The sequence below is a fragment of the Manacus vitellinus genome, unplaced genomic scaffold, assembly GCF_001715985.3.
Source record: "Manacus vitellinus isolate BGI_N305 unplaced genomic scaffold, ASM171598v3 scaffold_73_pilon, whole genome shotgun sequence".
NCBI lineage: Eukaryota > Metazoa > Chordata > Aves > Passeriformes > Pipridae > Manacus > Manacus vitellinus.
This window is the reverse complement of record NW_021940773.1, coordinates 136,673-160,347: the sequence shown is the minus strand read 5'-3', so window position 1 is coordinate 160,347 and position 23,675 is coordinate 136,673. Positions and strand designations below refer to the sequence as shown.

The following is a 23,675-nucleotide window of genomic DNA, read 5'->3' as shown; positions in this document are numbered from 1 at the left end:
CTCACCTTTTCACTTTGGACTCAGGGGGCCCAAAGAACACCACTCTGTTCATGCCCCAGGGTGCTGGGTTATACATTTGGGGTTTGTGGGTTAAAACCAATTGTTTGTCTGTATAATTGTACTTATTGTATTATTTTATTAAATTGTTATTCTGACTTATAATCTCTCTTTTGAGTTGAGTTCATTTCCCCTGCTGGTTTATCTTTAAACCAGCACATAAAGATAATAGATTATCATTGGTATTTCAACTTTGGCTCCTGTAGAGATAGCACAGAAACAATGCATTTGTGCTTTTAACAGTGCAGGGTTTTGGGGAGTTTCTTTTAGGTCTTCACCCTTGGCTTAGTTGTCACTTTACAGGAAGATGCTCCAAGGATCCAAGTCAGTCACTGTGGATCTGTCAGTGCAGCAAGGTGCTTCACTGCAGGCTTAGGAGTGCTTGTACTGAGAATTAATTAAATCTAGCCTTGGAATATACAGTCAAGGCAAAAGGTGAGTCCGGTGGAAAAGGAACGTGACCAACTGTTAGAGAAGGATTTTCTCTTTCTTGGGAGCTCACCTTCCTTAAACAAGGCTTAAGAGAATAATTAGTCCCTTGAAAGTAGGGCAGTGAGGAATAGGATGTAACAGTGCACAGCAGGACTCCTCAGTCCCTTTTTAGCAGTGCACTCGCCGTCTGGAGATGCTGGTGTTGCTGTGAATGAGGTGTGCTCCGGGTGGATGCCCAGAATCTTCTGTTAGGAGCAGAGTCATGCTTGATATGCTTCCCAATTTTTACATATTGAGTGACAAAACTGGAACAACTTCATACAGCAGCACTGTTCTGTACTCCTTGTGTTCTTTACAGTCCTTAGTTCTTACTACTGGATCCGTCAGAGCTGGCTGTGTCACGAGTGAGGATCTGTCTGAGTCTGTGGTGGTGGGTCCTTGGGATGTGTTTATCCGGGAAGGTTGAGAGTCCTTGAGCTGTCCTTGAGGAAAACTCTAAAATGCCATTTCTGTAGCTCTTATTACCAAGCCCATGGCACAGTCTGGGGGGTCAGAGGGAGTGTAACCCCCCTAAGCTTTTCACACCTGTGGTGAGGAGACTCCAGTTTAGTGGCCCTATAAGTAACTTGGTAAGTAGCTTAAGTGATGCTTAACTCAGGTACTTGAGAGAGAGTCTTGAGGGGCTGCCATTGCTGTTCAGGTGTGACATTGGAGGATTTTGGCAACGAAGGGAGGGGGTGATTCTGGGAAACTCCGTTGGACCATCTCCTCCTTCGTGGTTCTGTGCTCCCTTTGCTTTGTCTCTGCTAAAGAGACTCAGCAGTGAGGAAGATGTGACAGGTGACTTGCTAAGGGTGGCAAAAACTGCCTGCACAGGCTCAGGCTGTCCCTTTAGCATCCCTCAGTTGTCAGGGGTATTTTGCAGAGAGCAGTTTCCATTTTGGTTCTGCACCAGCGTGGGAACAGCCTTTAATAAAGGTGTTACCTGTTTGTCTGTGGCTCTGAGGTACAACACCACGTCTTGGCTGAAATATATATATATATATAGTTGTGTAGGAGTTATTTATACACTGTCTGAGCTTTGCTTTGTGGTCACTTCTTTCCAAGCCCCCTCCAGAAGAGATGGTTTCTCTCAAAAGTTCAGCTTTTGTGGGGTTTGGAGGCAGAGTGAAGGTGCAAACCTGTGTTCAGGGGGTTGGATCAGAAATGTGGCAGCTTTTTATTTTTGAGTTAACAGTGTTATCTGAAGCTGAGCTTTCAGAAGCATGAGGACGTGTTCAAATGGGTTTTTTTAATTGTGATTTTTATGTCTCATTATTCATGTCAGAGACTAAAACGTGTATGTTCCCCCCCCCTCCATGAATGTGAAATTGGGGCAGGGAACTTGAAACAATGGTGAGACGAGGTGTTGTTATTTTTACACTGGCATGAAATTTTTCTCGCACGAATGGTTGCAGCTGAATACCAGCTAATGCACGAATTTGCTTAATGTGGAAGTGTGCCAAGTGCTTGGAATTAGGATTCGAGACGGAAAAAAAAGAATATTATTCCTTGTAGTTTCACAGCCTTCTCACAACCACAGCTTTCAGCCTGCCTGCCTCTGTTTTCCTTGCTGTGTGTGCTGCTGGGGATGCAGCGTGCGGAGGAGAGAGGGAATTTTCCTGTGAATACCTCAGCACCTGTCTCGTCATCAGAAGCACACTGCAGTCCTAATGCAGGTGTCCCTGCAGCAGAGACTCGGCTGGTGCCAGTCTGGGGACTCTGTTATGCCATTTCAGCAGCAAGGACTGTTACTCCTCTCACCTCCCTCCCCCTTGGTATTTTTTTTGGCAGCAGTGAGAGAAATGGAGTGTATAGTTGAAGGAATAAAATGAAAGAAGATACTGTCGAGATGTTCCAGCTGCCAGACTTCAGATTTCTGCTGAACGAGGCATTTTGGTTTGGGGAGGGTCAGTCCACGTTGGGAAGACAACAGCTGTGATTGTGCATCCCAGATAAATGGGAGTGATCCTCACTGTGCAGGGAAGAGATGGTGCTGTCAGACGGAGTCTGTGCCGACAGTGCTGCTGTAGTAGCGGGGAAGGGCAAGTGAGAACCACACAGCTTGTTCCTCATGGAAAATAGATTGGAGGAAAACCCACCAAATCTGCAAGGCTGAAATAGAGTGGGCAGGATCATCTGCTGCACTTGGCTTCCCTGTCTCCTTTCCCTTGCAGTGACCAGGGAGCTGGTCTTTAGATAAAGAAAATGGTGTCTTAAGGAGCCAGGAAACCATCACTTTCACTTCAGAGCTATGTCATCTAAAGTGGCTGGGGGGGACGCTCTGGTTTGATCCACAGAAATAGCAGGCACTGCCAGAGCCTTGGCTTCAGTAAAGCTTGGATAGAATTTTTTCTATAATACATTAATAATGCTGTAAAGATCTGCATCTTAAAACACCTTGAAACCTGTGTAGCTAAGTGGTAATTTCACCTGGAAACATGGAGGTGAAAAGGCAGAGCCATAGGCTTGGCCTTAATATTTAGTATGGGAAAGCCCAAATACATCCCCACTGTTTTATTTGAAGACATGTTAAGTTGGTTTCTCTGTGTTGATGTTTCAAATCAGAGTATTTTTTTCTGCTGAGCTGTCTTGAGACTGAGATAGGTTCATGTATTTTGAAAGCATCAGAGGTGATGTTCTGGGGGCTTAGAGGTAGCAGGGTGAGGGAGAGCAGGCATGAAGTTCTTGCTTTAGTATGGTGTATTATACATCACAGTTTGCAGGTTTTGGGTTGCCCATCTTCCTGTTGGGTTTTGGATCCTGAGGTGAAAAATACTTGGCCCGGTTTGCCACGTTCCAAATATATCATCTCTCTGTTTTAATCCATTCTTGCCTCAGGAATCCCTTGATGTGCATCAAATTATTAGATATAAGACATTAAAAATACCTACCAGTGTTGTGCAAAAGGAGCTTAGTTACCAGCCAGAGCTGGACTTTGTTCTTGCACTGGGAAAGGGGTTTTATTTCCTCCTGTGTGTTCCAGTTGCAGGATAATGGTATAAACGTTGCTATTTCTGGGGGAAACAGTCATAGGGTGCATTCCTGGAGTGAACAGCAAAAAATGTTGTTGTAAAGAAATGCTCATCAAAGTTGTATGAAAGGCTGAGAGAGAGAGATACGTACTTTTTTTTTTTTCGGTGCAGTGTCTTGGAGGTGTGAGAGCTAAAACTGTTCCGGAGTGAAAGCTGAGATTATCTTGGACAGGAGCTGCTGGAGCGCCAGGGGAAGCAGTGTGGCTGGGGGTCAGGCATGAGGAGTTCCTCATGGAAATCAGGATTAAAGCTGCTTACCCGAAGGGAGTCACTTTTAGCTGAGTAAGGGTAGAATCTGGAGTGTGGGACTAAAGTCAGCATAGTAGGACTGAAGTTTATTAGCTGACCTGGTGGTGCTTTTGGTCTGAAGGTGGCTTTGCAACACCTGATGGCCTCAAAAATCCTTACTAAATTTCATGTCTTCAGAAACTTTTTGCCGCTCTACAAAAATTTGGGAGCTGGGAAAAATCGACTGTTGCAGCCCTTGCTGATTGGCAGTGAGTGAGTACCTCCTGAAGAACTAATCCAAAAGCAGTGTCAAGTAAGGTTTGTTTGAGGAGGTGCAGTTTGCTACCTGGCAATAGCCACTGGCTGTTTCTTGTCCACAAGGTTCTTTGGAAGGGCTTTGTACTGGTGCTTATAGGATCCATTTGGCACCCTGTGGGTGTCAAAACACCAAAGGCCTGAGTGCCAAGGTAAAAATTTAGCAAATTCTACCTTGTATTCAGTGCCTAATATAAGGCAGAAGTTATGGGAGTCATCTGAGAAAAACTGTGTTGGATTGTAAACCTGAAAAATAGGGACCAGCCCTGGGAATAAGGACAAATCCTGCAGGAAAAAAAAAAATTCATGAAAGGTAGGGTTTTTTGTGTTTTAAAATACTTGTCTGGGCTAGTGTGGTTCATCCAAATCGGGTTTCATTTGCTGTTGTTGTGTTAAAAACACAGTGCTTAAAAACACTGAAGGTTAAAAAATAAATCCTGTTATGTTAATGAACCCGAGTTGCTATTTCCCAGCCTGTGGAGAGCTGTTGTGAGCCTGACTGCCAGACACCTCACTGCAGTGCTCTGCTGCCGTGGTGCTGCCTCAAGAACTGCTTAGTGCTGCTTTGGAGCGTGTCTTCCAGACAGAGAAATATTATATTGTCTCTTTTCTTATTACACATGGCCAAAATCCAGGGAGATGTCACTGGATGTTTGGCCAGAGGTGCCTTTCAGGGTCTCCTGAGCAAGTGTTTGGCCTGGGTCATGACACTGTGTGCCCAGGTGTACCATTTAAGCAACTCTTTGCTCCTCTGCACATGTTACAGCCATGTTATTTTAGGTTTTGGAGTCTGTACGTAGTTTGTATGTGATGTGGGGTCTTGAGTGATTGCTCTGTGTTCATTCCTGGCTAAATGCTGGAGAGCAGGAGCACAGCAATACTGTGTGACTGCAGGATGACCTGAAGGAGAAGGAGCAGGAAATGGGATTGGCAAAATGGGCACTTGGAATCAGGCAGGGGACCTGAGATAAGAAGCAGAAAATGACTTTTTCCAGCCTTTTCTTAATGGCTCTGGGTTGTCCTTACAGCACAGCTGTGATTGAGCAAAACTGTAAATCGAGGATAACCTGATACTAGAGATGCTCTGTAAATTAATGAGCAGAGCCATGTGTTTATTAGGTGGATAAATAATGGGCTTGTGGCATTTGAAGTGAGGGTGGTGGGTGCTGGAAACCAAGTGTTTTCTGCCATTAGTCATACAGGACATTTGAAAGAGTTGATTTTATTGTTCTGTCCTATCGATAAGGTTCAGCTCATCATAAAGCTCTGTGGTAATGGTGGCAGGTTCTTCTCCTGATAATAAGATTAGAGTTGCTGTCATTTTAAGCTTGTTATGTTAATTTAGGCATTGTATACCCGTTTTGGTGTTTAGGAGACGTGCCTAGCTGGATAGCTTAGTTGATGGTGTGGTCCTAGAGGAGCTGCTTGGTGTCAGGTACTGGGTTTCTATCTCCCATGTGAAGAGAGAGTTGTTTGTAGGTGAAATGTTTCTTCCCTCCTCCCTCCCTGGCGTGATGTAAAATTGGGAAAATGCTAATCCATGTTTAGCCTTATAAGTAATAAATTTGGAATCAATAGGTAGCTCAAAGCTTTTCTTCAAGCCCTTAATGCATGGGTGTTTTTATTTTTGGGTTTGTTTCTGTTGTTTGGTTGGTTTTTTTCTGTGTGTGTAGTTATTCGGGGGTTTGTTGGGTTTTATATTGTGAGGGAAACTATGGAAGGAAGATTCTTGTTTGACCTTAATTCACATCTCTGTGAGATGATGTGGAAGCTTCTGTAAGGACTTGTGTCCAAGGTGGGATCTGTGCTGATGGCAGTTTTTTCTGACTGGCTTGATGAGAGAGATGGCTGAAGGTGGAGTTCCCATCAAGAACTCAGTTCTGTCTCTGTTGGATTGAGCATTGCGTGGTGGCAAGAGCCATGTCAGAGCAGCTCAGGTGTGCTTTGTCTTTGTGTCCTAACTGGCATTTCTTAAAAGGCATGTTCAGTATTTTGTGTTTGGCAGCCAAAGTGTAAAATTACTGACATCTTACAGGGCTGTCTTCAGGGTGTACAGATGTGAGTCCTGCTTGAGAGCATCTCAGGTACTTGGGAAATTTGTTCTGTTTGATTGTGGAAGCATCAAGTACACTAGAAGTGATTATGAACCAAGTAAACTTATGCAAGTACAGAACACAAGATTTTTTTTTTTTTGCAGGATGAGAGAGGAGAAGTCTTGTAAAAGACTTCTGTGTTGGGGCCTGTCTGAACAATTGGGTTATGTCAGAGCATTGTTGGATCGGAGGAATACTGACGGAGAACGCAGATGAAACATTGTGATATGTGAGGTGGAGCATTTGTGTGCTATTCTACACTTTTTTTTTTTTTTGTTAGGGGAAATAAAATACATCTGAAGCCCTTTAAAGGAAATGTCTGTTTACTTGGCTTGGTACATGGAAATGCTTTGTCTTCAGTCTGTAGCTTCTGTGGAGAAGGCAGGATTTTCTGAGAAACCAAAGAGGAGTTTTCTACCAAAACACAGTTGTTTTCCCCTTCTGTTAGACACTGTGTCTTTTATCTCTATCCCCTGTATGGTATTTGGTGTCATGTTGAAAAGGTGAAAAGGCAAAACTGTAACTGTAAGAAAACTCTGAATCTAAATGGCAACTTTGAGACTACAGGGGAGTGTAACTGGACCACTGGGTGAGAAGTCTGCAAGCTGCAGGTTGAAGGAGGATCTCTTCTACCTTGGAAAAGGAAAGATTTTTAATCTATATTTAATACTATAAAATAGTCTAAAATGTTTTTTTTCAGTAAATGAATGGCTTGATGTTGTTCTGAAATGGTTTAAATGGCAGCACATAATACAAACATTCTCAAAACTTTCCTGGAAGGAAGTTTTCTCCTGGTCCCTCGTGGGTGTCTTGGTGCTGTGTTGTTTGTGGGTGGATTGCTGCTTCTCCCCGTTCTCCTTGGGTTGTTTATTTTTGATCACACCACGCTCATATTCTTAGCTGGAAGGAGGACTGGAAGATTTTTCCGTTCGAAACTTAAACTGCATAAAAGACCTAATTTTGGGGAGAGGATGTGAGTGGGGGAGAGACATTTTCCTATTTTGACTTCGTTCTTAGCAAATATTTCATAGTGTTAGGAAGAACCACGACCAGCTGTTCACTATCTCCCTGGGAGGAGGTTTTTTTCAGTTAGTCTGAGCAGTTGGGATTTTGCATGAGTTGGGTGAGCCAAGAATCCTTCCGACGGCTCCGGATTCGCCTTTCCAGTGGTGAAAATCTGTCACTTGGCTCCCGAGCAGCACAGCGGTTCCTCTCCCTTGCTGCAGCAGCCTGTCCTCTGGAAGGAGACAAATGGCAAGTCCTCAGATGAACCAAAACTGGCCTCAAATTGGTGGTGTAGGTGCAGGGAGCAGTGATGGGCAAAGGACCCTGGTTAGGCAGCAATGGAAAGTTCTTAGGACCGGGCAGGAAACGAGGAATTGCCCTCATCAGTTTGCCAAACTGGAAAGAGCAGCCTGTGTGGGTATCACTTGGAAAAAGTAGTGCTGAGGAGCAACAAGGAATGCTGCAGGACTGTCCCACTGTTGGCATCAGAGCCACTTGAATCTGAAGCTGGAAGTCCTCCCCTTCAGCTCCATGTTCCCAGGTTTGGAGGAGGAGGAGGGCAGAGAGGCTGCAGAGCAGCAGAGGGAGGTTTCAGAGGTGCCCTTGAGATGAGTATTTGTGTATTGCCAAGAGCTGACCAGAGGTTTTGTTTCTCAGTGATGCTGTTGAAGAGATAAAAAAGAAATTTGGGAAGTAGTTCTCAGCCTGCCTTCTTTAATGAAAAAGGTTGAAGCTGAACATATCCTAGGAAGTGCTGAGCAGGAGACAGAAGGCAAAGTTGTCTGAACTCTGCCCTTGTGACAAGAGAATGGATGGGAGGCTGGAGAGACCTTCCGGGAGGCCTGAGATGAACCGCTCGCTTCTCTGGTTCATCTGCCCACACAGATGGATTCTTGGGGCATTTATCTGCAGGAATCTCAACTTGTGATGCTCATGGGACTGCTTTGAAACTTTAGAGACACACATGAAGCTGAAGAAATAAAATAAATTGTATTTCTGTCTCGATGAGCAGTATTCTGTGTGGAAATAGATGGCTGCTGTACTACAGACAGTGCTGCTTTTATGCAGAGGTACTGAAGTGTAATCAGTTGTAGGGTGGCTGGGACATGTGGTTTGTCTGTCAGGCAGAGTGGGGTTTGGATTGATTGTGATTTTGGATTGGAATTGGCTTTTATTTTTTAATTCCTTTGGGGTTTGAAACAGGGAATTTTGGAAGCTGTTGATTTTATAGAGGGGTGATTAAGATAGGTCTTTATAATTTAATAAATGTTACAATGACTACTTCACAGGCTTTAGAGTGTGTTTGTGGAACGCTTAGAGAAGAGTCTTCTCTAAACTGCTTGCCCCTTCTGACAGGCAGGCTAGCACAACTGGATATTAGGGGTTTCCCTCTCTAAATATACCCTTCTCTTCCTTAATTTCTACATCTTTCACAGCAAAACAAATGGAGGGCACAGGGAAGTGGAATCTTGAGAAGAACTTGGACCACTCAGCGTCTGTTTTCTGAAAAAGGCAGATATGATGGGTTGCATGTTCTGTAGACAAAGTTTTAAATCAGGGTTTTCTTGAGCAAGAGTCTGCGAAGCTCGTGTGTGTTGTGTTGGAGCTGATGGTATGTGGAAAGTGCTGCTGCTCCTTTTGGTTGTTTTCTTTGGATGTTGCTTTAGGAGGCATCAGACTTGAAGTGAGATAGCTGAAGCCAACAAAGTACTTAAAAAGCAAATGCTTAAAGGATAATTAGGTCTATTTTGGTCAGTTATATCATTCTTAAACCAAATCTGTTACTTTCCAGGTGGAATCATTTATCTTGGATCAGGATGACCTCGAAAACCCCATGTTGGAAACAGCTTCCAAATTGCTGTTGTCGAGTACTGCTGATGGTGCTGACCTGAGAACAGTAGATCCCGAAACCCAGGCAAGATTAGAAGCTTTACTTGAAGCTGCGGGTAAGTCCTCGTGTCCCGTACGGGTTTAACCCCGGAGCCCTTACCCGAGTCCATCCTGGAATCGCTTGCATAAGGCTAATCCACGGGAGCATGATACAGCTGCAGCTGTACCACGGGGGGGGCTCGGCAGGGGTGTCAGAGAGGGGAAAGGAGTTCACAGAGAGCATTTCCAGGTTTGGACAATCGTGCGAAGGTGCTTCGCGTCACATTGCTCCAGTGTGGGATTGCTAAAAGCCTGTGTCAAAATGAACACCTGACCTCTGCTTGCACCCTTGTATCAAACCCTAAATTGCTGAGCGAGGGTTTATTTTGTAACAGTTGCTGTATGAAAAGCTTTAGTAGTTGCTTCTATTAAGTAGTTGTCATTAGTTGAAAAGTGTTGCCTTGTGTGGATTGGAGGGCTTTAATCTTGTGCAGCTTTTAAACTACTGTTGTAAATGGTTAATCCTGTCGTGGTGGAAGCTGGAGTTGACTGTGCTTGGAATGTTTCTGCCGAGGGATCTCACGGGCTCAATTTGAACTTGTCTGTTCTCTCCCTCTCCCTGCCTGGCACTGGAATTGCAACGGCAGGAATCGGGAAGCTGTCGACAGCGGACGGCAAGGCCTTCGCAGACCCCGAGGTGCTGCGCAGGCTGACCTCGTCGGTGAGCTGTGCGCTGGATGAAGCTGCCGCGGCGCTGACCCGCATGAGGGCGGAGAGCACGGCCAACGCCGGCCAGACCGACAAGTAAGGCAGCCAAGGCAGCCCCGGGGCGGGAACCGCGCGGGTCCCGCGCCGCGCTCGCGTCGCTGCTGCTCACGGGGGGATGGAACTCTTACTCAAGCAGAATGGGTGCCAGGTTATCCCCTGGGATTCTCCTGTTAAACGTTTCTGGACTGGCAGGTCTTGCAGTGGAGAGTGAAGCAGCAATTAAAGCCACTTTGAATTCAGGAATCACGCTCCGGGGAATTTATTGTGACCAGCTATAAAAGCATTTCTAAGCTCTTCAATAGTACGGGCCTTAGAACTGTACCAAAAAGTTGCAGATCCTAGAATGAGTCATTCAGTGGCAGCATGAGAGTAGCTTTACGATCAAAAAACACCTTTTAGGGAACTTCAAAAAATACCTTTTTAATTGAGGGAGGAAAACAGTCTTGAGGAACTGGGGCTTCGTGGTGATCAGCATCACTTAGGACCCTGGACAGAGGCTCAGACAGGGATTTGCTACTCCTATGCTGGACTCCTTGGCTTTAGTAGTTGGATTTTGTCTTACTGGGTTGTTTAGGGGGGAAATAAAAAATTTATTTGCTTCTGGGCTTTCATTAAGCTTAAGTAAAGTGGAAACATAGTTAGTAGGAAGAACAAGTGCTGCTGTGCTGGCTGGACATTTGTTCCATCTACACCGAGTAACTCCAAAGGAACATTCCTTGATGAGGGGACATGACACATGAAAAGCAGAATTATTTTGGGCTGTGGCTGCTTCTGTTCTATGTGCATCCCTCCTTCTCCCCAACCTCTTCTTTCTTGGGAGCAGTGGCTGTTGCCAAAGTTTTTACCAGGACAGAGGATCTGAGAAATAAAAATAAACATCGACACGCTGTGCACAGACGTATTTGAGAACTAATTCTCCATATATTAAAATTGTGTCTGGTTACAAGATTCTGGTGTTTTCAGCACAGCACAGAGGGGAAGTAGCTTATTTTTTTCCAGGACAAGAGTGATGCGGATGATTCGTTTTATTTTCATTACCAGTTACAGTGCTGAACAAATAAAGCTTTCCTAAAATGGACAGGTGATTTCCATGTCCTCTGGTCCTGGGGTCTCCTGGAAGTGTTTCTCCTGGAAGCTTCTGTTAAAAATTAATCACAGGAGTGGATGTGGACATGACAGTTTTCAGCCGAGTTAGCTGGGAAACCTCAAGTGTAAAACTGGCACCTCTTTAATTAGCAGTTGGCAGGTTTTTAGCTCATGTTTCCTTTTTTTGCTGACTGTGTCCTCACGGCAGGTTGGATTCCAGGCATTTCAAGCCCAGTCCACTCTCACTGCTGAATGCTCTCTGTCTTTAGCCGCAGCTTGGCCGAGGCTTGTTCCGAAGGAGATGTAAATGCCGTGCGGAAGCTGCTCATTGAGGGCCGGAGTGTGAATGAGCACACGGAAGAAGGGGAAAGCCTCCTTTGTCTGGCCTGCTCAGCAGGATATTATGAGCTTGCGCAGGTTGGTTTCCAGGCTCTTTGTAGTACGTGTGTGTCGTACAAGAAGAAGTGTGAAATGAATTTATTCCAGGCTTGGGCACCTGGAAGGGGGTGTTAATGGAGCGGGAAATGTCAGTTTGCTGGCAGACGAGTCTCACACATAAACTGGATGTTGCTGATGCGTTCTGGGTACTTACTTTCTGTAGGGGTTTCTCACACAACACCGTGGGGAAAGTGGGGGCTCAGGGTGGTGTTTGAGGCACTCCGGTTTGTCCCTCGGGTGTTGTTGATCCCTGTGTGCTGGCAGGTTCTCCTGGCAATGCATGCCAATGTGGAGGACCGGGGAATCAAGGGAGACATCACGCCTCTCATGGCCGCTGCCAACGGTGGGCACGTCAAAATTGTCAAGCTGCTGCTAGCTCATGGTGCTGATGTGAACGCACAGTCATCCACAGGTGAGCAGCGTGCTGGGAACCCCTGGAAAACTGGGATTTGTGCTTGCTGGGGAGCTTGGCCTGGAAATTTGGGAGGAGTGGCTCTCAGCCAGGCAAGGCAGAATGCTTCCTTGTGGTTTTACTGTTTAAATTCTTCTCTTTTTTTTTTTAATGAAACTCTAAAATGTTCTTGGATGCAGAAAAAATACTATTGGATGCAGGCATACAAAGGTGGATCGGGTCACTTAGTAACTGACGAGTGTTTGAGTATGTAGGATTTGTTGTCACGTTTTAAGCACAGTTTGGTAAGTTTGTGTATACACGTAAAAATTATTTGATGACAGGTCTGGGAAACCAAGGGGAAAATAGGAAACGTGAGAAAATGGCCCCCTTCCCCCTCTTCCTGTGAGAATTTGGTAGGCATTTGTATTGAAGTGACCAAATTGGGAAGTTGTTTTAAGTTTCTGCAGCCTGGAAGTGGAGAGCTGGTGTGGAGTCAGCAGTGACTGACGAAGGGAGAGATGGCCCTGAGTGAGGAGGAGAGGGGTACCAGAAGACACCTTATTTACTTCTGTTGTATTTTTTTCAGTGAAGTAGTCTCAGTAACAATACTACCTTGACCTTTAACTTTTTTCAGGGTATCTTTCATAAAGGCAGATTCTTGGACTGTTTCTGTTCAGATTGACGTTGCTGTGGTTTGTCTAGGGAGATGTGAAGATGATGGGCATTTTGGAGCCAGCCCTTCAGAGGTGTTTAAAACTTGATTTAGAAGCAGCAGTTCATTCTGCTCCCTGTTTTGAGCTTTCATTCTTAGAGCACAGTGTGTCCCTGCTGATTAACAGGAAAAAGGATGGGATTTTGTGATGGAAGCTGGGCTGGCAAAGCGAAGAGAGGTGCATCAGCAGAGGCACAAGGAGATCCTCAGTCTGTCAGCACTGAGCTGCTTGGTGCCATTATTTATTTTCCCCTCCCTGTAGCTTGGAAAACCCTGTTCCATCAGATATCTAGGTAAAAACAGAACGGAGCATCAGGTGAAGTTCCCACTGTAGGAACACCCTGAGATTGTGTTTCCAACTCTCCTCCTGTCCGGCTTTAGGCAACACGGCCCTGACCTACGCCTGTGCCGGGGGCTACGTGGACGTCGTGAAGGTGCTGCTGGAGTCGGGCGCGAGCATCGAGGACCACAACGAGAACGGCCACACGCCGCTGATGGAGGCGGGCAGCGCCGGGCACGTGGAGGTGGCCAGGGTGCTGCTGGAGAACGGCGCGGGCATCAACACGCATTCCAACGAGTTCAAGGAGAGCGCGCTCACCCTGGCCTGCTACAAAGGTACGGGGGCACGGCCCGAGAGCTCGTCTCCAACAGCGGTCCTTCAGCCCCGCTGTCTAGGACCAAGTGCATTTGAAGGCTGTGAACAGACACTTTGTGATGCTTTTACCCTGGCGGTGACATCCCACAGCGTGTGTGTGCCATGTATAAAATGGTCCGTGTGGAGAGTTGAAGTGTCAGGATATAAACCTTTGGTCTGAGTTATGATGCTTAAAGATGCTCTGTGAAATGAATTAGGAGACAGGGAACTAGTACTATAGAATAAGCATGCTAGACCTTCTGTATTGTAGCTGTATTATAAAGAAAGCTCTGCTGAGATACAGAAATTTTTTAATTTTATAGGACTTAGGACGTGAAAAACATGCAGAATCAAAGAGCTTGCCTTTTAGGTGTCAATGCTTAGGCAACGGCCCTTTGTTGTCTCCCTTAGGCAGCAATCTTGCATCACCCAGTGAAGGGATGAAGATGTTTAATTAAGAGACCAAATACGTTCCCTCAGCTCAGCAACTGCTGTTATAGTCACTTAGGACATGTTTTATTGGAGCCATTAGGGTGGCCCATGGCATCACAGAGTAGTTGATGTTGGTAGCAGAGATACCTGTGTGGCACCTGTGTAGAAGCTGGGTCTTAGCATTTCATTCATGTTTTTTGTCTGCCTTGATAAATTCTTGGTTCACTGTTGCTGGAGGCTGTCATAAAGGGGGGGGGGATTTTTTCTGTGGTGGCTATCAGAGCAAAGACAACCAGTGTTCGAAAGAGAGAAGTGAGACCCCAAAACCCTTCCTCCCTGCGGAAGTGTTCTTGGCCTCCGAAGCCTGAAGTGAGGCTGGAAAGCAGAGGTGAAAAGTTAAGACTGTGTGTGTGCAGTGAATTGGATCACATTTATAGTAACTACACTGTTAAACCCCTCTACATATCGATTGCAGAGATACAAACACGCCTTTCCAGAGGAAGTGGGTATTTTGTGTTACAGTGTGGCCATCCATTACCTTCGTTATGTGCTTTAGACGCTTTCTGTATGTTGTGAAACGCACTTTCTCAAGCAGTTTCTCTCTGTGAACTATTTTCTCCACACAGGCCACCTGGAAATGGTGAGGTTTCTGCTGGAAGCTGGTGCAGACCAGGAGCACAAGACAGACGAGATGCACACTGCTCTCATGGAGGCTTGCATGGTAAGAGACCGTGGAATTTACAAATTACAGAACTTCAAGTGGGAGCTTTTGTCAGTATTTGTTGAAATACTTTTAAGAATTCTAATGTGCTAAACAGGATGTGCTGTTGAAGGCATTTCACATACCTAGATGATGTGGAAGGAATATGTAAGCTGAGTTGTCTGTCAGTGTAGGTGGTTACCCATGTAACATGTTTCAATGTGGTTCATATAGCCACGTGCTCCTTGAAAACATACAATCAGAAGCTGTTTGGGAAGCAACTGGGAAGTGGAAGGGGAAATTTTTAACTTCTTACTAATCAGTACTTTGATGTTGCTGCTTTGTCCATCTGAGGCAATTGTATTCATCTGAATATGTAATTTCACTGTTAAACTGAGAATTCGTCTCTTAAACTTCCTTCTTCTCCTTCTCTCCAAAGAGATTGCTCATGGGTTGGGTTTTTCATGCCATTAGCCTTGTGTAGTGTCACATTGTGAACCCGTGGCCATGGAAGAGGGCAGTAAATCCCTGTTTAGCCTGCCCTTCCCTGAAACAACTGCAGCGGTTCTAAAATCAGCCAGTTGTGTCTATTCAGGGAAGGTAATGGCTTTGGATGGGGGAATCATTAACAGAAACGATTATACTTCTCAAACTTGTTGGAAAGAAAGTCACGTAGATAAACAGGACTCCAGCTGTCCTTTATCTCACCCTGAAATCTTACTAGAGCAGCCACATAAATATCCTGGGCACTGGCCTGGCAGGTGATGATAAAATTACCTTGTTTGATGTGTCAGTCCTATTCTCATCAGGACATCTTTTTGGCACAGCTATGGATCAAGCCTTCCTTTCCTTGCCACTGTTTCCCCCCCTTTTACCTCCACCAACAGACCAAGAAAAGGCCATAAGACTCACGAAAACATTGAGACCTAATTTTTATTAAGAATTACTGAGCAACAGGAAAAAATTGTTCTCTCATTTCTGCAGGAAGCTGTTCCTAGGGAGGCATTTCCACGCTGCTGCTCAGAGCTGGCAGACAGTTGAGAGTCTCATACCTTCAGTTCTGCTGCAGAGAGGAGGCAGCTTTCTCCACCAGTATTTAAGGAGCTTGCAGTGTGAAATCAAGCAGAGCAGGGACTCCCATCTCCGCATGTTTTTTAAGCAGAAACGGTTACTGCTGTCCAATAGCACAAGAAAACCTCCTTCTCTAGGACAGCATTGAACATGGCTGTGTGTTGCAGAACTGTTTATCTGTGGCGTAGCGAGGGAGGGTTTAAACCTTGTCCTACAGGGCGTTCAGGAAGAGAGTTTTTACAGACTGCAGCTAATATTGATTTAATGCAAATGAGGTGTTGGGCAATGGCACTTGCCTTGTGGGAGCCAGAAGCAGGTTGGTCTGGTTTGCGTTTCCTCTCGCCAAAGCACCGATGCCCACAGAGCTTCGTCTCTAAAATCCACCTGGTGCTCTTGTGCAGCTCGCTCAGGGACTTCTTCTGCTCTTTTAGCAGCTGGGAGGCTTTTCCTGGCTGTTGTAGGAGAGCTGAACGGCCCCACCCCATGGCAAGGTCTATGAAAGCATGGATCCAATTCCCTTGTGTGGTGAAGCACCAGCAGTTCTCCTCCAGGCTGCTTGGCCCACATAGGAAGCTTTGAAGCCAACCTTGGTGCTGCTGTGTGCCGTTCTCCTCCTGGGTCGGGGTGAGCACTGAGCTGTCTTGCCAGAGCCTGATGGCTGAGGCGCCGTCTCTGCAATTCCCTGAGGAAAGATTCTTTATGGAGTCTTGGAGTTTCTCCCTAAAATAGTACTGTCATTTCATGTAAAAGGTGAATATGTCCTAGTTAATGTCCTAGATATTTTTCCAAGAGGAAATCGTGTTTTGCTCCCTGGATATCAGAAGAAGGTATAAAACACTTGGGAAAATGAAGCGGAAAAATGTCAGATGCAGTTTGGTATTTTGTCTGGAAAAGAGCTTTTTGGAGTTGTGGTTTCCAGCTTGGCAAGGACGGCAGTGGCTGCGATTTGCTGCCTCTTAGGACTTAATCTGAGATCAAGGTGTACTTAACCTTGTTCAGAGACAACCTTGGTTCCTGGGAGCAGCTGTTTATTCTCTGCAGCCCTCCCCTGTTTGGTGTGTCAGGTTGTGGTTACTCCAAGTTGGAATGATGGCAATTTCCTCATGGAGAAAACCAGCTTGGAGGGTTTGTGCTGTTGTTGGAGCACAGCGACCAGGCTGGTCTCTGCTTCTGTCTGAACAGAAGCAGAATGGAATGGCAGTTGGATGTGTCACTGTCAGGCCTCCAGTGTAAACACAGAGCTGAAAAGCCACTTCAAATAGCTCCTGAATTTATGGCATACTGAAAACATGACTGAGATCCTATGCTCAAATATTTCTGAAGGAAGAAAGAACTTAGGAGCTACCTTTTGGTAGAACGAGTTTGATAGCGTGGTCACGGTACCTGGAAAACCCTGCCAGGATCCTGCCAAGGGAAGGCTGTTGCTCTGGTGGCTCCTGGGATGTGTGAGAAACCTGTGACAAATAGTTTTGGTTTGGCTTTCTCTTAGAGGGAGAAAGTAGGTCCTGACTCTGCTGTTAAATTGAACAGTGAAATAGTTTTGCAGGAGTCAAGAGGCAGGCCAGGTCAGTGTACACGGCTGCTTCCTGAGAAAGGAGGGAAGCAGAAAGATTGCAGTGTTGTTCTTCTGGAGGAGGCCAGCTTCTAAAATAGTGGTGAGCTCCCTCTCGACTTTCTGGGCTTTATTTTGGGGTCTCCCCCCTCAAGTAAGTTGATCCCAAACACTTGAACTTGAATCTGATATGAAGAAGTTGTCCAGCTTGTCACTTGCACCATCGACAGGCAGTTTTGATATGAGGTTCATGGCATTTTAGTTTTGAATTGAACCATATTCAGTAAAAACGTGCTCGAGGTTTCCTCAGGTGCTCGTTTAAGAGGAGATCTTTAGCCTTTATCCAAATGCTTAGAGAAAACAGGAAAACTGTTAAGCAAGTTGAATTACATTTTTGGACTCGTTTTACTCACCCCTTGCCTTCTGTGTCTGCGGAGGGAAGTTGAGCCTGTGACAAAGCTGTGGAGAAAAGCAGTTGTTCTGTTGGCCAGTGTGTTGACCTTGGTTTCTGGACTCCCCAGGACGGCCATGTGGAAGTGGCGAGGTTGCTGCTGGACAGCGGTGCCCAGGTGAACATGCCCGCGGACTCGTTCGAGTCCCCGCTGCCTCTGGCAGCCTGTGGCGGGCACGTCGAGCTGGCGGCTCTGCTGATCGAGCGGGGGGCCAACCTGGAGGAGGTCAACGACGAGGGCTACACACCACTCATGGAGGCAGCTCGAGAAGGCCACGAGGAGATGGTGGCACTGTTACTGGGCCAAGGTAACTACTGGGGGGCCTGCTGGGGGCTGGAATTCCCCAGGCAGCTGTACAGCTCTGGGGGGAAAAGCACTAAGTTATGGGATTTTCGTTTGCTTTGGTGACAGGGTGCCTCGTGAACTACGAAATGGTTTGTCTGCTGATCCTGCTTATTCTAACTGGGGGGTTTTGTTGTTTTTAGGAGCAAACATCAATGCTCAGACAGAGGAGACGCAAGAAACCGCCTTAACTCTGGCTTGCTGCGGAGGGTTTTTGGAAGTGGCAGATTTCCTCATTAAAGCAGGAGCTGATATAGAACTTGGGTGTTCCACACCTTTGATGGAGGCTGCTCAAGAGGGACATTTGGAGCTCGTTAAATATTTATTAGCTGCAGGTATGGAGTCAATTTGTTAACAGTTTTGTAAAGGCTTAATCTGACTCTAAGAGAAAAATATCTTTTTCAGTATTCATTACATTTTCATTAGCAGCTTCTTGAAGTTGACTGCAAGGGTCTGTGAAGCCCTAAATAATTTACTGGATGAACTCTTAATTTAGCTTTTGAAGATTGAATTGATGTAAACTTGCTTGGGACTGGACTTACAGTTTATTTCTTTATTCCTGTGGAGTACGATGAAATTAACAGTTTAATAGCTGTTGGATTGGAAGGGGGAAGTTTAATTTGCTGTCTGATCTTGTAAAGATTATGCAGACTTGCATATTTTCTGTACTGAACTTCATAAAGCTTACATGGTTTTGCCACCACTTTTTCAGGGGCTAACGTGCACGCCACGACAGCAACAGGTGACACGGCACTGACATATGCCTGTGAAAATGGCCACACTGATGTAGCAGATGTCTTACTTCAGGCAGGTGCAGATCTGGTAAGTCATTACCTTTGTAAAAAAATCGAATTAGGAAATAAAATGATCGACGTCTGATGATTTGTTAATTTTTTTGTTGTTGTTTTTGTGTTCACTGCTTAAGATTTACACGTTTGCAATACATTTGAATACAGTTATAGCAATTATCTTTTAGCCTTTTCTTCTAACTGAGAAATGGTGATGGTTCTCTAATGTATTTTAGGCTGTTTAATTACCTTAAAGTGCTGAGGTCAGTTGCACTACCCAGTTACTCTGATGACTGATGTCTAAAGCATTTCCAAGCCATTCAAGGTTGCCTGGACAGGCAAATAGGGGATTTTGTTCTTTTGTCACGGTATTCAGCTTCGAATTGTTGAGCTGATTCTGGGTTAGTCCTTTTACCTGCAAATTTGTTCTGTTCCTTATGCAATAGACAGCTCTGTTTGGATATGGTCTATTTGGTGTAATGTAACAGAGTTACAATGGTGGAGGTAAATTGATTTATACATTTCAGTAGGCTTGTACGTCAGTGTGTTGCCAGAAAGCGCAGTTAAATGTGGCAGAAGACATCCTGTTTAACTGAAATCCCCACCATGTGCCTCAGTGCTGCTTGTCCAAGAGTCTCACACCTGTGCAGAGACAGGTGGTAGATGGCTCACTTGCCTTCAAGATACCCTCAGTTCAAATGTTAGCTGGACATTTACGTCTGAGTTTGTGAAACACTAAAAAAATGATGTTCCATGTCTGAGACCTTTCCATTCAAAAAACCCCGGGACTCACTGGCCTCCTTTCACATGCAGTACTTTGGATTTTGAAGCTTTTCTTTGTCTGCTCTAGGAGCATGAATCGGAAGGTGGAAGAACCCCTCTCATGAAAGCTGCCAGGGCAGGTCATGTTTGCACTGTTCAGTTCTTGATTAGCAAAGGTAAGAGCGTGGAAAGGTTTGGGTTCCCCTGATGTTAGAAATACTGAGTTAAGAACATGTCAGAACTAGTGTAACTTCCTTGGATTTGTTTCAAATGTCTTAAGTAGGTCATTGATTCTCAAATGAGGCATGTAATGATCACCTCTGTTTCTGCTGAGATTAGTGCAAATGCAACTAGTGATAAAAGTAGTGTATTCCAGTCTTTAATTCCTGGTAAAAGCATCAGTACTAGAGGTTACTGGGGTCTCCATGCCCCCGGTGCAGCCTTGGAGCACTGTTTTGAGGAGTTTTAGCTTCAGGTGCCTGTAGGTTTCCAGGTTTGGACTGTAACTTGCTTGATGCTTTAATACAGAGCCTGGAATTCTTTCTTACTCTCTCTTGAGCTGATTCTGATGGTTTTTTCTTGTCTCTGCCCTGTATGGAGCAGGACAAGCCACCAAGATGGAATTTTCCCCGTGTAGATTGCAGAGTAGTTAAATTCTGTTGCTTTTGGTAGAGTTGTTTTGATGGAACTGTTGAAGTCTTTTTTTTTTACCTGATCTTTTCCCCCTGTGTTTTTTCAGGAGCAAATGTGAACAGGACCACAGCTAACAATGATCACACAGTGTTGTCACTGGCCTGTGCTGGAGGTCACTTGGCAGTTGTGGAGTTACTGCTGGCTCATGGTGCTGATCCCACACACAGACTGAAGGTTTGTCCTTCAACTCCCTCATTCTCCTCTTAGATAATTTATCATCCATCTTAAAACTAAGGATACCCAAGCGAATTCTCTCCTTTTGTATTCTCTGCAACTGATGCAGCATGTCATGATTTAAATGGAAATAAGATGCAAGAGCCGGTGTTTCCACAAGCAGGTGTTGTGCTCATGAATATATTTATAGAAGTCGGGGTTAGGAGTGCAGGTCCATTGATCACCATGAATGTAAAGGTTGATCTCCAGTTGCAAGGTTGCAATTGTGGAAGAGGAAGGAAACATTTTAAAAGTACTAATTTTTTTTTTTAAATAGTTCATCGAGGCCTTAGGTTTAGATGTGAACTTGCTGCAGATGGAGTGAACATTTATTAAGGCAGACAGCAGGCACTAGGTACTGCACTGTGTCTCCCAAAATGCTGTGGTGTTGTTTTGGTGATGTCGGTGTTGTTTTGCTGGAGCTCTTCTCTAACTCCGTGATCTTCCCCTCTCCAGGATGGATCCACTATGCTCATCGAGGCAGCCAAAGGTGGTCACACCAGCGTGGTTTGTTACCTTTTAGATTACCCAAACAACTTGCTTTCTGCTCCTCCACCCGATGCCACTCAGCTGACCCCACCATCCCATGATCTAAACAGGGTAAGATTTCAGGGCCGGTGGGCTCTGGGCTTTTTTGCAGTTCTTTTTGCAGCTTACTCAGGAGTTTAAAGATGAGAGAAGAGTCAGTCATGTCATTTCATGAACACACCGAAAATTACTTTGAGCTGTCATGAAAATGGGGAAGGCTTTTGAGCATTATCATATAGTGCTTTCATAATTATTATTAGTCTCTAGATATTATTAGAAAAAGTGTTGAGGGGGGGGAAAAACAGCAAGAGTAAAGGTCTGCATTAATGAGGCTCTTCAGAATTTAATTTGTGACCCATTGTGGCTTGTATTTGCTGTACCACAGTATAGCACTGTGCCATGCTGAGTGTGGTTTGGCAAGTAATTTTTTAGGTTAAAAATGCAAAGTGTATCGAGATCAGATGATCTCCAGTTGTTAATTATTGAACTCAGCATATTAAAAACCGTATGAACTGTTCTTAGTGACCATTGAAGTCTGCTTTTCTAACAGGTTTTGTTTACCTTCTGTTGCATTATAACTAGCATAGAGTATGAGAAAAGTAATCTGTTAGTCTCCGACGTTTTAGGCTCCTCGAGTACCAGTGCAGGCGCTGCCCATGGTCGTCCCACCCCAGGAGCCTGACAAACCCCCTGCTAATGTCGCCACAACCCTTCCCATCAGAAATAAAGGTCAGTCGTAGTTCTGCAGCTTATTTTCTACATATCCTTCCGAGGCAGAAGGTAGAGACTTGCACTTGTAGCAGAGTAGTTCCTATGAAGAGTGTTTATGGATTCAGTCAAGGAAACTGCAATTTTGAATTTTTTATTTATTTATTTATTTTTGTAAGGATTTGCTTATCCACCAAGTATCAGTCATCTAACCCTGTAATCACAAAGCGTCAAGAAATCTGCCTAAGTAAATACGTTAAAATCTCTATTAGTCTGACATACTGGACTAATGCAAAATGTCACCCAGAAGCCTATAGAAATTGGATAATGGAAGTTGCAAAAATCATGTTAATCTCCACATTGTAGTTGATTTGATAACTTGTGTTTCCTTAGGCTAGCAGTCTCGGAGTGGGTTTGACTAATTGGATTGAAGGCGGAATTTCTTGTGCTATAAAATCTTTAGTCTGATGTGGCTCAGGTCCTCCCAGGACTAAATTTGCATCTATTTTGCTGTCGCCATTTTGACACTTAACGCTTTCTGTACGTAAGAATTCTCTTTCAAAACCAATTTTTATCAAGGATCAGCAGTAGGAAATACAGGCGTGCATGTCCTAAAATTAATCCTGTGTGTACACTTGTATTGTTCTGGAGATACAGCGAGGATGGCTGGAAGAAGCCGGGCACCTCCACTGCCTCAGATCCTGGGTTTTGATTTGCCTTTCGCCCTTCAAAATTAACCGATTGTTGCTTCTCCACCTGGTATGGCAGAGCATGTCAGCTGTGTTACTGGGGACTTCTGCATAAAAGACCAGTTGGATTAGTCCATCGCTCGTTCTTGCAGGAAGGCTGAAATATTTGCCTTGCTTGGGCAGAGAGCTGAGTTTTGACACAGGCAAAATCATGTCTGCTGTGGATAAAATGTAGTGGCTAAACACACCCTGTTAGATCCTGCTAAATCTAAATGACTATCCTGGGTTCTGGCGCTGTTTGTCACCTGAGCAAAGCTGGATACCTGGAGCAAAAGGATTCCTAGTCCTAGAAAGTATAAATGTACCGAGTACTAAAATGTACCGAGTCAGTCGCAAAACCAGTGGCCTAGACCAGTCCCCAAGATGTTTTTGCATCCCTTGGGCTGTGTTCATCCCTAAGCATATGTTCATGACCTAACAGCACACCAGACACAGAACACCAAGTAAAGAGACAGCATCCCTTTGCTTTTTTGCTCCCAGTTTTCTTGTAGCAGCACTCGGTAACAGCGGCTCGAGACAATCGCTTCCTTTGGCAAAAGCATAACGATTGTTGGAGTAGACCTGTCACCGTAGCACAGGGATACCTGGGCTGTATGTGCAGAAGTGGGTCCTGTTAAATTGCAGTCCGGCTGCCGGGTTCCAGTGGGTAGGTGTTCCTGGAGGGCCTTCAGTGCACGCTGAGCTCCTGTGGGTGCTGTGCCTTGGTGCGGACCCGGCCGGGCAGGGCCCAACAGTAGCTCTGTAATGAGGATGCCATTCGTATGCACTTCCATTGGTTCTGAGGGGGTTTCTTTTTCACACAGCTGCTTCTAAACAAAAGTCCAGCAGTCATTTGCCAGCAAACAACCAGGATGTACAGGGTTACATCACCAATCAGTCTCCAGAGAGCATTGTAGAAGAGGCTCAGGGCAAGTTGACAGAGCTGGAGCAGAGGATAAAAGAAGCCATAGAGAAGAACGCTCAGCTGCAGTCCCTGGAATTGGCACACGCTGACCAGCTCACCAAAGAGAAGATTGAGGAGCTGAACAAAACGAGAGAGGAACAAATTCAGAAGAAACAAAAGATTTTGGAGGAACTGCAGAAAGTGGAGCGAGAGTTACAGCTGAAAACTCAGCAGCAGCTAAAAAAGCAATATCTAGAGGTAAAAGCGCAAAGAATTCAGCTCCAGCAGCAGCAGCAGCAACAGTCTTGCCAGCATCTGGGACTACTGACTCCTGTTGGGGTAGGAGAACAACTCTCAGAGGGAGACTATGCACGATTGCAGCAAGTGGACCCCATCTTGCTTAAAGATGACCCCCAGCAAGCTGCTGCGCAGACGGGTTTTGCACCAATTCAGCCTCTGGCCATGCCACAAGCTTTGCCTCTGGCAGCAGGTTCCTTACCTCCAGGGTCCATCGCAAACCTTACAGAACTGCAAGGTGTTATAGTTGGACAGCCAGTGCTGGGCCAAGCACAACTAGCAGGGCTGGGGCAAGGAATACTCACAGAAACACAGCAAGGGTTAATGGTAGCCAGCCCTGCTCAGACGCTCAATGACACGCTGGATGACATCATGGCAGGTGGGTTTACGTTGTTATGAG

The 23,675-nt window shown here is 45.3% G+C and overlaps 1 protein-coding gene across 8 annotated transcripts in view; it reads left to right on the top strand.

Annotated features, from left to right (window-relative positions):
- Window positions 1–23,675, top strand: part of ANKRD17 (ankyrin repeat domain 17) — a 53,940-nt gene that overhangs the window by 9,902 nt on the left and 20,363 nt on the right. For 4 of the 8 annotated variants that reach the window (XM_029964541.1, XM_029964539.1, XM_029964540.1 and 1 more), the window contains exons 2-15: window positions 8,997–9,150; window positions 9,721–9,877; window positions 11,197–11,344; window positions 11,630–11,777; window positions 12,853–13,086; window positions 14,164–14,258; window positions 17,382–17,619; window positions 17,798–17,989; window positions 18,367–18,476; window positions 19,293–19,380; window positions 19,944–20,071; window positions 20,567–20,710; window positions 21,265–21,367; window positions 22,899–23,654. In XM_029964541.1, the coding sequence (XP_029820401.1) occupies window positions 8,997–9,150; window positions 9,721–9,877; window positions 11,197–11,344; window positions 11,630–11,777; window positions 12,853–13,086; window positions 14,164–14,258; window positions 17,382–17,619; window positions 17,798–17,989; window positions 18,367–18,476; window positions 19,293–19,380; window positions 19,944–20,071; window positions 20,567–20,710; window positions 21,265–21,367; window positions 22,899–23,654 (2,695 nt within the window). Of the gene's footprint in view, window positions 1–6,303; window positions 6,434–8,996; window positions 9,151–9,720; window positions 9,878–11,196; window positions 11,345–11,629; window positions 11,778–12,852; window positions 13,087–14,163; window positions 14,259–17,381; window positions 17,620–17,797; window positions 17,990–18,366; window positions 18,477–19,292; window positions 19,381–19,943; window positions 20,072–20,566; window positions 20,711–21,264; window positions 21,368–22,898; window positions 23,655–23,675 lie in introns of all 8 variants that reach the window. The other 4 variants (XM_029964543.1, XM_029964544.1, XM_029964542.1 and 1 more) reach the window with 2 other exon arrangements.